General features: G+C 43.5%; 1 protein-coding gene across 4 annotated transcripts in view; it reads left to right on the forward strand.

Moving 5' to 3' along the window:
* The window catches only part of trdn (triadin), a 17,252-nt gene continuing 4,088 nt past the window's right edge, over positions 1 to 13,164 (forward strand). The window contains exons 1-26 of one of the 4 annotated variants that reach the window (XM_061704454.1): positions 1,362 to 1,495; positions 2,971 to 3,186; positions 4,669 to 4,794; positions 4,938 to 4,964; positions 5,613 to 5,639; positions 6,094 to 7,443; positions 7,523 to 7,654; positions 7,756 to 7,818; positions 8,127 to 8,168; positions 8,321 to 8,389; positions 8,460 to 8,495; positions 8,611 to 8,670; positions 8,871 to 8,924; positions 9,005 to 9,052; positions 9,135 to 9,476; positions 9,681 to 9,761; positions 9,838 to 9,876; positions 9,986 to 10,033; positions 10,513 to 10,557; positions 10,635 to 10,685; positions 10,770 to 10,820; positions 11,132 to 11,260; positions 11,348 to 11,383; positions 11,951 to 12,001; positions 12,094 to 12,123; positions 12,549 to 12,581. In XM_061704454.1, coding sequence (XP_061560438.1) covers positions 1,465 to 1,495; positions 2,971 to 3,186; positions 4,669 to 4,794; positions 4,938 to 4,964; positions 5,613 to 5,639; positions 6,094 to 7,443; positions 7,523 to 7,654; positions 7,756 to 7,818; positions 8,127 to 8,168; positions 8,321 to 8,389; positions 8,460 to 8,495; positions 8,611 to 8,670; positions 8,871 to 8,924; positions 9,005 to 9,052; positions 9,135 to 9,476; positions 9,681 to 9,761; positions 9,838 to 9,876; positions 9,986 to 10,033; positions 10,513 to 10,557; positions 10,635 to 10,685; positions 10,770 to 10,820; positions 11,132 to 11,260; positions 11,348 to 11,383; positions 11,951 to 12,001; positions 12,094 to 12,123; positions 12,549 to 12,580 — 3,216 coding nt within the window. In that variant the 5' untranslated portion in view covers positions 1,362 to 1,464 and the 3' untranslated portion in view covers position 12,581. Of the gene's footprint in view, positions 93 to 1,361; positions 1,496 to 2,970; positions 3,187 to 4,668; positions 4,795 to 4,937; positions 4,965 to 5,612; positions 5,640 to 6,093; positions 7,444 to 7,522; positions 7,655 to 7,755; positions 7,819 to 8,126; positions 8,169 to 8,320; positions 8,390 to 8,459; positions 8,496 to 8,610; positions 8,671 to 8,870; positions 8,925 to 9,004; positions 9,053 to 9,134; positions 9,477 to 9,680; positions 9,762 to 9,837; positions 9,877 to 9,985; positions 10,034 to 10,512; positions 10,558 to 10,634; positions 10,686 to 10,769; positions 10,821 to 11,131; positions 11,261 to 11,347; positions 11,384 to 11,950; positions 12,002 to 12,093; positions 12,124 to 12,548; positions 12,582 to 13,164 lie in introns of those variants that run through there. The other 3 variants (XM_061704452.1, XM_061704450.1, XM_061704453.1) reach the window with 3 other exon arrangements.

Below are 13,164 nucleotides of genomic sequence, written 5' to 3' on the forward strand. Positions count from 1 at the left end.
CAGTCGCACCACAGGGAAGGATCCATCTTGTTTTCATAGCAACTGAAGCTGCTGGCAACACTTTGAATGTAGAGCAATGGCGGAAGCAGAAGGTAAAAAGTTGGTGGAAGGTGTTTTGTGTGACAGGTGGGGCTTTTCTCTCCCGCGTGAAGGGTACTTAGCATGGACGTAGCTAAAAATATGCAGCTATCATGTATCATCTATTTGTAAGGCCGCCATGCACGGTGTACAGCAGGATCATCGAACATTAACGCTGGATACTGTTCATTGATTGGCCATGAGGGTGTCATTGATTACGTCTTTGATGATGACTTGGATTGTGTCTTTGATTCATATTTGTTGATGTATTTGTGGACCGTCAAAGTTTTCAATCGTGTCTTTGTTGCCCCATTGATGTGTCTTTGATATTGACGGCGTCTCCATAGATGTCTTTCATGGTACCTTTGATGGTGATGTGGCATTGATTATTGATTACGTCTTTGATGATGTCATATTTACAACGTACTGTAGATATATATATCTATATATATAGATATATATATATCGGTGCACATGAAAACTGAATACCTGATTAGCGCTGATGCCACCGTTTGTCTTTGATGATGCATTTGTTGATGTCTTTGATGGTCTTTTTGTCTTTTAATTTTAGCATGATTGATCCGTGCAAATTAGTACTGAACACCTTTGACATTTGTGGTGTCTTTGATGATGTCCGACAGTGTCCCCTTTAACATTTTTGACAATGTCTTTGATTATATATTTGATGAAGCCTTTGCTGATGTCTTTGATGTTGTCTTTGCCGATATCGTTGATGCGTTTCTGAGTGTTACTTTAACATCTTTAGTTATTAGTCTGCATATTAACACTGAACACTTTTCATTGACTGGAATTGGCGGTGTCTTTGAAGGTTTCATATTTAGTACGTATGTCAGTACATATTCACGCTGAACACGACCGCTTGGCATTGATTGAGTCTTTGATGATGTCTTTGAGGGTGCAATTTCAGACATGATTTTTTTGTTTTCTCCATCATGGAAGCAGACATGTCAGGTGTCTGTTTCTAGTATACAGTCGAAACAAAATGGATGCATCAGCGTTAATAATGTTAATCGTTAATAACAAAAGATGTGACATTTACCACGTCTGTGCGCGTTCTTACACGACCGACGCACCTCCCATCAATAGCGACTGCTTTCAGTACAAAAGGACGGGAGTATTGTGTGCATCTTTGTACCCCGGTCCGGTTTCTCAGTTTTGATACTACCTCCAAAACTGGAAAACAGGCGTGCTAATTTCGCCAACTAGTGGTCTGGCATGCACATTACACATAATTAATAAGGAAATGTGCTGAGTTTGTTGACTTGTGAGGAGATCAGACAAGTCAGGGAATCAGAGAAGAATGAAAATAGCTGCTGGCCTTAAAAGGACGACTACACCATGGATGAATAATCACACCGGGGAAGGATGAAGAATGATTCACGGGTCAGGTTAAAAGGTTGGCGGGGATAACATTTTCAAAAAGGTCTGGAAAGACTTTTCCGTACAGGACATCACAGAAATAATCTGCTCCTTGGTCTAATAAGAGCCATCATGGAACTTTTAATTCACATTTCGACGTGCCCTTGTTATTAAGGTAATAGGTAAAAATAAGATAACCAGCGATAATAATGACACGTCTTGTACTGACTAACGTCTTACTAACGTGCTGACGACATGTTAGTCAACATCTGTATTAATGGTGAACATTCATACTAACGAGTGAACATTTATGCTGACCATAGACATAGAACATAGAATAGAAAGTGTATGGTCCAAATGCAACAAAATGGGGGTGCAGCTCCAGGTTTTATTTTATACTTGTTGTATCGCGATAAAATAATAATAACTATACACGACTATCTGTTATGTATTGTACGAACATTTGTACCGACTAATGAAGGTTGGTACTAACATTTCTGCTGACTAATGTACGTGACCGCTGAGATGTTATTCCCAAAAGTGCGAAAGGATGAGGCTCGACACTACAGGATGGTTTCATGTAGCGTCCTTCACACCAAAGTAAAGTACAGTTTATTATAAAAAAAAAAAAAAAAAAAAAAAAAAAAAAAAAAAAAAAAAGACCGCTTACCGGTGTGTGTCTGTCTTGTGCGTCTGTGTTACGTGTCGTTTGTGTTTCGTCAAGTTCCGCTAAGCCTCGTGAGTCAGCAACGGCGATGGCAGCGCGACAGGTGGCGGGAGAGATCGGCTGACAGCCTCGGTGTCGGCTTGTTCGCTTCCCTCCATCTCGCTGCTCTTGTCTGTCGCACGACTCCATGTAAATATGCTCCATTATAGGTTCATAGAGGTGAAATATGACGTAAATATCGGAAGATGTAAAAATGGCACACACATTAGCGGTGTATAAGCATTGCATACAAATGAAATATGATGTAAATACAGTACATTACAGGTATACAAACATGAAATAGGAATTAAATATGCCGCATTAAATGTGTATAGAAAATTTACATTTACATCTACAAATGCTTTTTATTAAAAATGCTGCAGTGTCAACACAAATAGTTAGCGGGTAACGCGACATGCTAACTAGCCAAAGCCTCAGCAGCATCAATGCCCCAACAAAAAAAAAAAAGTTAGCATTATCTCCAATTCCGTAGCAGATATCCGTAATTCACAGAGGATTTTCTGCAACTGAATTGTAGATATCTGTAATGATAAACCCTATACACACGATTGGCAAACGTGGCATCATTGGTCCCAGACGAAACGATGCTGCAGATATCTGAAATGTTCTTAATGCAAAATTGAATCGCAGTCAAGCTGTTAAATGTCAAAAGGGCCAGCGCCATAGTTATGACTTTTGTCGAACAAATATGGGGACAGCGTGCAGAGTCTGTCCACACCAAAGTGAACGATTGAGGAGTGTTGACTAAAACGTGCGTTTACCTCCCGTCGGATGTTTCTCTTCAGTGAGGTCGTCCGCCAGCACCACCACGACGGTCATCGACGGCAAGAACGGCGATGTCGGCTCGCCGCCCGCCGGCGTGTCCGAGCGGACGTTCGCCGACGACGTTTATTCTACGTTTAGCTCGCCGCTGGCATGGATCCTCGTGCTGGCCCTCGTGGTCACGTGGTCGTGCGTTTTCGTCATCGTGTTCGACCTGGCCGACTACAAAACCATCTCAGGTGAGCACTTCTATGTTTGTTTGTTTGCATTCTGCGGTTAGTCATATCTCAATTTGTGATTTATGCGCCATTATAGAGGGATTATTTTAACATTCTTTTTGTCTAAATGCTGCACAAAGATTGCTTCTGTGTCAAAATGTCACTGCATAATGAAACTCCTCAAATAACTTCAACAGTTTCATGACACCAAGATGCCAGCAGATGGAGGCAGAGTAATACTAGTATCGTTTTGGCTCTGCATAGTTAACTTTGATATCAAGAGAGGATGCATGTAGACGTTGGGCGTTTCCTGCTTTTAATGTGATGTCACTTCCTGTATGTCTTCTCATCGTTGTGTAGTTTTTGGATGCTGGATATAGGCATGGGCGATTCCTCAATTTTATCGATGACTTGAAGTTCATGCATCGGGACTATTTTTTCTTTTTTTTTTTTTCAATCGAGTTTCTTTTTAGCGTCGTTGGTGACACGCGCTGCTTACACTAACAACACGGCTGCACACAGAGCGGAGCTTGTTAACAAAAGCACAGTCAGTGTTGACAAATAAGCATATGACGATATTTAGAGCTTTTCCGGACCCTTCGAGCAACTATTTCAAAAATAAAGTGCCTGGCAATTTTCAGTCCCGTTTTCACATTGTTTGCGAATGAGAAGGAAGGAGACGGTTGGAAGCTGGACATCCCACTGGAGTTGTGAATATGTTAAGCAAATATGTTTTTCTATTCACGAGCATGACGGCAAAGCTACGAGATGAGCTCTTCTCTCCTTCTTCTTTCTGTTTCTTCGTTTTTTCTACTTTCTACTTCTGTGTGTCATCCCAGCAGGTCCTGGCATCGGGAAGGTTTTTAAGGACTCAGAGCGTCGAGGCAAGAAGAACCTCCCCCTGACTAAGCCCTCTTCTCGCAGACCCCCCCCCCCCCCCCCCCACCCCCACTAACCTCCTTGTGTGCGCCCCCCTATAGCTGTCATTTGTGCAGTAGTGATTCTTGAGTGTTCAAATGTGATAAAACCCCTTGCAGATGATTAATTTTTTAATTCTTTTTTTTTTATCATATTTGAACTTCAGGTGAGCTTGAATCGGCACCCCAAAAAAACAAAACGAGCCCCCCTGAACACAACTCTTGTCAAAGGCATCTTTATTTGATTTGATTTTGGCATTTTGCTGGTAGAATGCGGTTGTAAAGGGAAGTGAGGGGGGAATTGAACTTGCTGGCCACTTTATTAAGTACACGTGCCCAGACAAATGGTAAGGATGAGTTGCTTGTGATATTTGGACTCTCTCGTGTAGTTAAATAAGTTGTGCAAAAAGCGGGCAGAATTTTTTTGGAATGGATCTCATGAGATAATGTACCTAATAAAGTGACCAGTGGGTATGTTAGCACCATTATGTATTCAAATGAAATGAATGAGCACGTTAAAGCTGGCCTGTTGTGTTCAGACCGTGAGCCTGTCAATCAAATGTTGATGGAAAGCTCTTCCCTGCAGGAGGCCTCGGCAGGATCGGCACGGACCCGGCCAAGGCCGTCAACGACGTGGTGGAGAGGTCCGCCGATGCCGTCCGCGCCATGCTCAAGTTTGCCGCCAGCCTGGTTGCCCCCGATGAAGATGACGGTAAGACTTGAAAGGAGAGTGATGGATTGGAAGGATGGACGTTAAAAAAGTCACTTTTCCATAATATGGACCCTTTGATAACCTAACTGGTGGTGGGAAGACTGATTCAGTCTGATGTTTTTTTTCTCCTTCTTCTTCTTCAGGAAATCTCTACGCTGTGAGGAAAAAAGGTGAGCGTGAACATCCCGCGCAAACTCGCTTCGCTTGTTATAGAGTACTGCAGTCGCTCCAGATGACATCACCGCGGTTCCCCATCTGAAGCTGGCAACGCTTTGGCCTCGCTCTTGCACTGCATCACATTATAACCTACAGAAACGCACGGTTGGAGATTGGCTAATTGTGGAGATTAATTCCAGGTTATTGCTTAGAACGATTTTTTTTCTTTTCACTATTTTTTATTTTGTGTCCTCGCTGATGTGAACATTTCATTTTTTCGTCGATATCGCTCAGCTCTAATTGTAGACGACCTCCGACTGTTAACGATAGTCCTTTATGCATAAATGCATAATGATATATGTACTTATGAACCGTCTCAAAGCGACAACGTGGTCGGAGGAGATGGAGGTGGAAGAGCAAGTGGAGGTGAATCTTAAGAGGAGAAAAGGTACTTGATGCTAAAGTCGAATTGCTAATTGTTCTGTGATGGTGTCATTAAGTGTAACCGAGTAACAACAACTGTGTTTGGTGACACTAAAATACACTCGGGCTTTCTTCTCCGGCTTGTCGCTAACTGCTAACATGCTAACATGGAGCTGTGTGGTCAAACTGAATCTCCATGCTCATTTTTTGTCTTCTTTTTTTTTTTTTTTGCATTCCAGGGGAGTTTCTACCATCCCGAAGTAAAGGTACGTGCCTACACTGTTTTCTTTTTTTAACGGGTGTAAAAAGAAGTTGATAATACTGCTAATGTTGTCATTTGACACCACCATTTTTCTAATGGCTTCTGTGGTTCAAAGCGTGCCCCCACTGATGTGCACTGCTTACAATAACAACATGATGGCTGGAAACAGAGAGGCACAGTCAGTGTTGACAATGAAGTGATGATTTGGTCACTACGTCGAGCGACTTTTCCGAACTCTCTGGCGACTATTTTTCCAAAAGGCGACTAGCAAGTTTGAAAAAGGGATATTTTCCCAAAAGGAAGCGCTAAATGTATGTATTGCTATTATTTCTGTGGAAGTGGATGATCGGAAAACAACTTCATTCAACTACATTGGAATCTTGCAAATCTATTTTATTTTTTTTAAACTGGAAATTTCCCCGTGAACATGCTGATGAATTGTCTCTTGTTTGTTGAAGTCATCGGGATGCAAGTGAAGAAGGCACGACTGGTTGAAGCGGTCCACCAGGATGAAGACGAGGAAGAAGAGGATGAGGGGTATGAGGAGGAGGAGGCGCAAGAAGAGGAAGAAGAAGAGGAGGAAGAGCTTGATGCAGAATATGAAGAAGAGGAGGAGGAAGGTGTGGTGGATGAAGCAGCTGAAGAGGAGGAGGAGGAGGAGGAGGAGGAGGAGGAAGATACAGTGGATGAAGGAGTCGTTGCAGCTCATGAGGAGGAAGACAAGGATGGAGATGAAGCAGCTGCAGATGAAGTGGAGGAGGTGGTAGATGATGAAGAGAAGGTGGCTGCTGCGGAGGAGGAGGAGGAAGAGGAGGAGGAGGAGGAGGAAGAAGGAGTGGGTGATGAAGAAGAGGAGGAAAAGGGGGAGGGAGCGGAAGCCACTGCAGAGGTGAAGGAGGAGGAAGAGGAGGATGAGGAGGAGGAGCTCACTGCTGCTGCTGAAGATGAAGATGGAGCCTCCAAACTTGGGACTGACGAAGATGAAGAGGAGGCGGCTCCTGAGGATGAGGAAGATGAGGCCTCCAAACCCGAGACTGATGAAGACGATGATGAAAATGAAGATGAGGTCGCCACGGCTGAGATTGATGAGGATGGCACCCAAGAGGACGAAGAAGGAGAAGAACGCACAGCTCATGAAGAGGATGATGAAGATGATGATGAGGAGGATGCACCTGCTACCTCTGAGGGGGACTACGGTGATGAAGATATAACAAGGGACGAGGAAGACGAGGAAGATGAGGATCTCGTGCTTCAGTCCAGGGAGGAAGATGAAGCTGACCTTCATCTTGCTCCTGTCCCTGATGAAGATGATGATGACAACGAAGAAGAAGAGGAGGAACCTCTCAAAATGTTGGCTCTCAAACATGAAGATGTCACTTCGGGAGCGTCGTTGGCTGACGACGATGATGATGACGAAGACGATGAGGATGAAATCAAGGAGGAAGTTCTCGTCCAATCAGACGCCAACAAACCTGATGATGTCAATGATGATGGCGAAGATGATGGCGAAGAAGATGAGGAAGACCTTTTGGACGAAGACCTCGCCCGCCTTGATTTTGGCCAATCGGAGAGCACCGAAGACCACAAACCCGATGATGTCACCGATGATGACATGAATGATGAGGAGGAGGAGGAGGATGAAGAAGAAATTGCACCACCTCCCTTGGACGAAGACGACGAGGATGACGACGATGCGGGCTCACTCCCTTTGACCTCGGGTGAGGGAGACCTTGACCTCGAAGATGACATCACACCAGAGTGGTCATCAGATGAAGACGAGGAGGAGGGTGAAGAAGACTCGCCATCAGGTATCGTGTCGACATACGCGCGGCATGGAGATCCATATGCACTGTATATACTGTACGCATCCATGTGTCGATCTATCAGTCAGCGCTCAACACGCGCATGTGGACGAGCTGAGCCCACCGGTCGGCGGAGATGAAGAAGGAGAGAAAGCGGAGAAGGCCGGCAAAGAAGAGGAGCACAAGGTGACAAAACTTGAAGCTGAAGCACATGCAGGTCAGCGAGGAAACGTGGCGACAACTTCTGCGCTTCTATGAGGAACATAACCTTCTCTTTTTCTTCTTCTTCTTCTTCTTCTTCTCTTCGTGGGGTTCCAGTGTGTCCCTGCACGAGTCCGCCAAAGACGCGGGTGTCCGCCGTGCGAAGCGCCAAGAAGAAAGGTCAGTGCGCCGTGGCGACGAGTCACAACATCAGAAGCAGAAAGTGTAGAAAATGAAACGATGGCAGCATCGGTTCTCAGCTCTTGTCACCCCGGAACCCAATGCGGGGAAGCACAAGATTTTGCCTTTTAAACGTAATCCAAGGTTTCATGTTTAAAGTGAAGTTCCGAGCACATTAGTAAGAAACTAAAGATGAACACGACGAGTGCATTTTCTAAAATGAATACGATGGTTCACTTATTTTCTCACGTCGATGGGATGCCATGTGACTTTGCAACAATGTTGCTATGCTTTTTTTCCACGTGAAGAATCGAAAGCAGTGAAGACCACAGAAAAACCCAAAAGAACAGGTAATGATTTGATGATCAGAAGACACCTCTTGTGTTCCGTGTCTGACTTGACTTGCTGACTTTTGAGTTGACTGATGTAACTCACCTTTGACTTTGTAGATTGTTGTTTCGATGTTGATGACGTGTGAATAACGCACGCGTTTACGTCCCAGCTCTTCCCAGGATTGCCAGTCTGGAGCCCAAAATGAGACGCGTCAGGGGGATTCCGACTCTTGTCAGAGGTACGTGGAGATGACGGCATGCGTGCTGGTTCTGCTCGGATCCCATATGTTCTTTTTTGTCCTTAACTAGCCAAGAAAGAGGAAAAAAGCAAGAAGTCCAAAACAAGTAAGCCAATCATCGCTCCAATTTATAATAGAGCTTATTGAAACGATACTGTAAATCATAGATCAGGTTCAAAAAGATGGTACTTAACCTTCTGCTGTTTCCGTGTGTTCGCTAGAGCAACGTGCTGAGAAGCAAAGTCCAAAACCAACACAAGTCCCAGAACCAGTACAAGACGGTACCTCTGTCCTTTATTCAATCATAAATGTATACATAGTGTATAGACATGCACACAAACACATACATTTATGACTGATGTTCAACTTATACGTCGAGACTCATGCATATGGAGAGGAAAGCGCCTTTGATAGCTGTCCACTGCAGTGACTGATGCTATGCTAATCTATGACTCAACGTAGCGCATTGTGTTGCTTCCAGTCGGTCCTTGCAGACCAGCACCGGTCTACTGTCCGTCCCCTCCCGGCTGGTACGGTGAGTGTTCAAAAACTGGACTTATCGCAAGAAGACAATTGATCTGTGTGTCCTTCACCTCCAAATATTTTGTCTCGCAGTTCACCAGATCGTGACGGACACGCCGTACCCGCCTCCGACCGCCTCAGGTTGCCCGCCGGACATCCGCTTCCTGCGCGGCTCGTGTTCTGACACGACTGGAGCTCTTTATCCTTTTTTTTTTCTTTCCAGGTTCTGCCGCTCCGGTTCTGACCACCCATCCCGTCCACCCGCTGCCGCTTTACCAAGCGCACCCGATGATGCCGCCGCTCTACCCTCACTACCAACACTTTGCTCAGCCCGTGGCGCCTGCCGTGCAGCCGCCGCCAGAACCAGTCCAACCAGTAGAACCGGTCCAGCCTGTACAACCTGTTAAAACAGTTCAGCCAGTGCAACCAACTGAACCGGTCCAGCCTGTCCAACCGCTACAACGAGCGGAACCGGTCCAGCCGGTTGAACCGGTCCGTCCTGTCGAACCCGTCCAATCAGGAGCCACGGAGCAAGCACCTCCCACTCAGCCCGAAGTCCAGAAAGGTGAGGAAGACTTGAAGCACAGCAGAGTGAAAGAAGTCAACAATATCCTACAGCACAATTGGAGCAAGATTTGTTTTTTTTTAATGGTCACATCCAGTTTGTACATACGAAAACACCCGACACGGACTTCCTGGTTCTCTGTTGATAAACTGTATCTGTTTGTCGCCTTTCGCTTCACACACCTCAACTGTTTCCTCTTGAAAGACGAAGCAGCAGAACCAGAAGTGAAAGCCGAATCAGAGCGTGTCAAAGAAGACGTGACGACGGCATCATCTGCGAAGAAAGGCATGCCACTTTTCTCGCTTGGGTTTTATAAACGTTGTTGCAATGTTTGAATGTATGAGTCATGTGTTCAATCCAGAAGCGATGACGAAAAGGAAGACAGCTGAGGATCACAAAGGTACTTTGCATTCCCTCACCACTTGTACAACAACATTTGCGGAGAAGCTTTGCGGCTACTTCATTAGGAACACGGCGAACCACCTCCGTGTGCTTGTTGTCTTTTTCAGATGATGGACTCGCAAAAGACAAAACCAAAGCTGGAGCTACACAGACAGGTGGATAACGAAAGATTCATATTTTATTCCCAGTGTTGGACAGCAAGTCAATCCACAATATGTTACACGTGGCCAGTCAGAGTCACGGCTATGAATAAGGGTACCCGCTAACGTTATATGCTAGCATACCGGCCAAGAGCAGTGACAATGCACGGATTGCTGCGATTACGCTTACATAAACGTCTTGTAGCGACACTATTGTGCCGCATTTAAAGGGGACGAGAGGAGCCCCTTCGATTGGACAGGATCAAAGTCCGCTGTGAACACTCCCACACCAGCGCAGACGTCCCACTTTTAAATGTGCTGATGTACGCCGGTCCACATTACCAACACTGGGTCTAACCCGCCCCCTCGTGTAAGCGCTGGATTTACGCACAGTCTTAAAAAAATGATTACTTTCATGTAAAAAAAAAAGTGTTTATTAATCACATGTTGGTGTCTGAACCTTACGTTGCAATCTTGCTTTTCTTTGCATTCAGCTGTAAAAGCCCGAAGCAAAAGTGCAGCAGCTCCTCCAAGGAGAGGTAATTGTCCTTAAGATGCTGGTTGCCGTGGTGATGATGTCACCTTTTGACCCATCGTCATTCTTTCTTCACATCAGAAGCCACAGCGGCGAGACGGAAGAGAAGCTCCACCTCCGCCTCAAAGACAGGTCACTCATTGGCTGTCAGTCATGTGATTTGAGGTCGTCACGGCAACGTTTTATTTTTTTTGTGGGGGGGGGGGGGTCACTCAGATGCTGCCAAGGGCAAAAGGAAGACCTCCTCCTCCTCTGCGGCCAAAAGAGGTAAAAGTAGTATTTGATTTGCAGGGGTCAGTTGAGAGGGGTGTGGTTTCAGCGCATTCAGCGGACACGCCCACAGCGTTTGAGAGCGGAGACAAAGGCTTGGTTTATGACAGATTTTTATAGACTTTGCGATTATTGTATTATTTTTTATTTTTTTTAAACATTCAAAATTTGCCTGGAATGTTAACAACACGTGTCTGTGGTGTGTCAAATGTATGTTCACGTTACAGGCCACAGAGCGCAGCTCTACATTTGGCTTGTAAGTGACTTGCTCATCGGATGTCTTCTAAGGTTTTTTTGCCTCGCGGCAGGTCCAAGTCAAAGTCCCACGGCGGCAGAAGCGCAGCTGCGGCCGAGCAGGCTGACGGGCGGACTGCTGGACACGCTGAAGAGGACAAACGCGACCGACAAACTTGGCAAATCTTCAACGTCGCAAACGCGTGAGGCCGCCACCATTGAATTCAAAATGGCTGCTTGCATGTGGACGGATGATTGACGCGTGTGCTTTTTTTTGTGTGTGTCTTCAGCCAAAATGAGAACAACTTTACTGACGAGCAAGAAAAGTAAGTTTAATACCTGTTTCATGTTTATGTACACTTGATGATTTTATGTCAGAAGTGGGCAAATTGTGGTGTACCGAGCATTTACGTTATCAAGAGTCTTGTCATATTTGTTGTATTAATTTAGTTATTTTGTCCTAAAATTGTTTAATTAAAGTGCATGCATTCATTTGTATTTATTTATATATGAATTGACAGTATAGAAAAATATGAGTAAAATTTTAACATTTTATATACTGTATGCAACAATTACATTATCAAGAGTCCTGTAATATTTGTCGCACCACCAGTGAAATAAAAAGGGAAAATAAGTCATGACTTTATTATTCTTTCTATATTTCACGCACATTTTAACTTTTTTTTTTTTTTTTTTTTATGAAATGATCACAATAGTTTGCCCACCCATCTTTTATAACATAAAAGTGGACATTCAATCCAATATACTTTATTATTCCTCTACTAACATTCTGTACTTGTACTATTTATTTACAATGTGAATTAATTTTTAAAAATGTACATTTTTATTTTATTTCAAAAATATACAGCATGTTTTCTACTGTGTCATCACAGGCAAAGCCAATCAGGCTGAGGAAAAGGAAAGGTCCTTGAAGGACATTAAAGGTTTGCAACAATTTTAAATGAAATTAATTTTAAATCAATTTACATTTCAGGCAGGTTATTTTTTTTCACGTTTTTCTTCGATAATGTTTCAGACAAAAAAGACCAAGAACCTTCACAAGCCAGTAAGTATGGAAGCATCCAATTCTTTCACAATCTCCACTTGTGTGACCAATGAGATTTGATGACTTGCCTAAAAACATTGAATATGATGACACTATTACATGGTTCAGAAAATGAAATCAGAAATACTATGATATCAAATGAAAGCAAAAGCAATGAAAATAAGTAGAGCATAATGTTAAGTTGTGCAAATAAAGTGCAATATAGCCAAATGGTATCTTTGGCGCCAGCTGTCTGGAGGTTGTTCAAGTATTTCCCTCCTAATATATGTATTGAAAATTTGTAAATAACTGGCAATCAGTGCTAACAAAGACGGCAACACGCCACAGCTTTTTCTCCCTCTAACGCCCCCAAGTGGTCAGAAGGATTTCATGCTCATGTTTTTGAAAGAATAAACTCCAAGTGTTTTAATGCTTGTTGTCATCAGAGGGAGGAAAAAGAGCTTCCCATAAAGCCTGAGGTATTTGCTTTGTGTCTAATTGTCTTTTTCCTCTCATCAGCACAATATGAAGATGAGCTGTAACAATTTGATTTATAATCAGCAACATAACACTCCCAAATGTTCTTTCTTCTGATCGAGTCTTCTTTCCCGTAGCAACGTTCCCCCTTCCGCACTTTGTTCCCATTCATCCCCTTTCAATACAATCAAACCTCTAAGCCTGGGGTGGACAAACCTTTGTCCTCAAGGGCCACATTTGATTTTTCAATCCAAAATGTGGGGCAGATTGTGAGGGAATGAGGTCAAACCAAAAGTGAAAATGTGGATGTAAAATAAGGAAAAAGCGTTTATTTTAATAACAAAAGGATTTTTTTTTTACATTCATTTGAATGTTTTAGAATGAATCTAATTATAATGAATTCACCGCATACGTATGTATGTAATAAAATAAATGCAGAAATATGACATCTCCATAAATGGCTTATTTTACCTCTATTTCCTTTCCTATAATCAATTAACAAATTATTGAATTAGTCAAATCAATGAAAAATACAATAAGAATTGTTTTTTATACTTAATTTAGCCATAGTTAACTAACCAATTG

The sequence above is a fragment of the Phycodurus eques genome, chromosome 18, assembly GCF_024500275.1.
Source record: "Phycodurus eques isolate BA_2022a chromosome 18, UOR_Pequ_1.1, whole genome shotgun sequence".
Classification (NCBI taxonomy): Eukaryota; Metazoa; Chordata; class Actinopteri; order Syngnathiformes; family Syngnathidae; genus Phycodurus; species Phycodurus eques.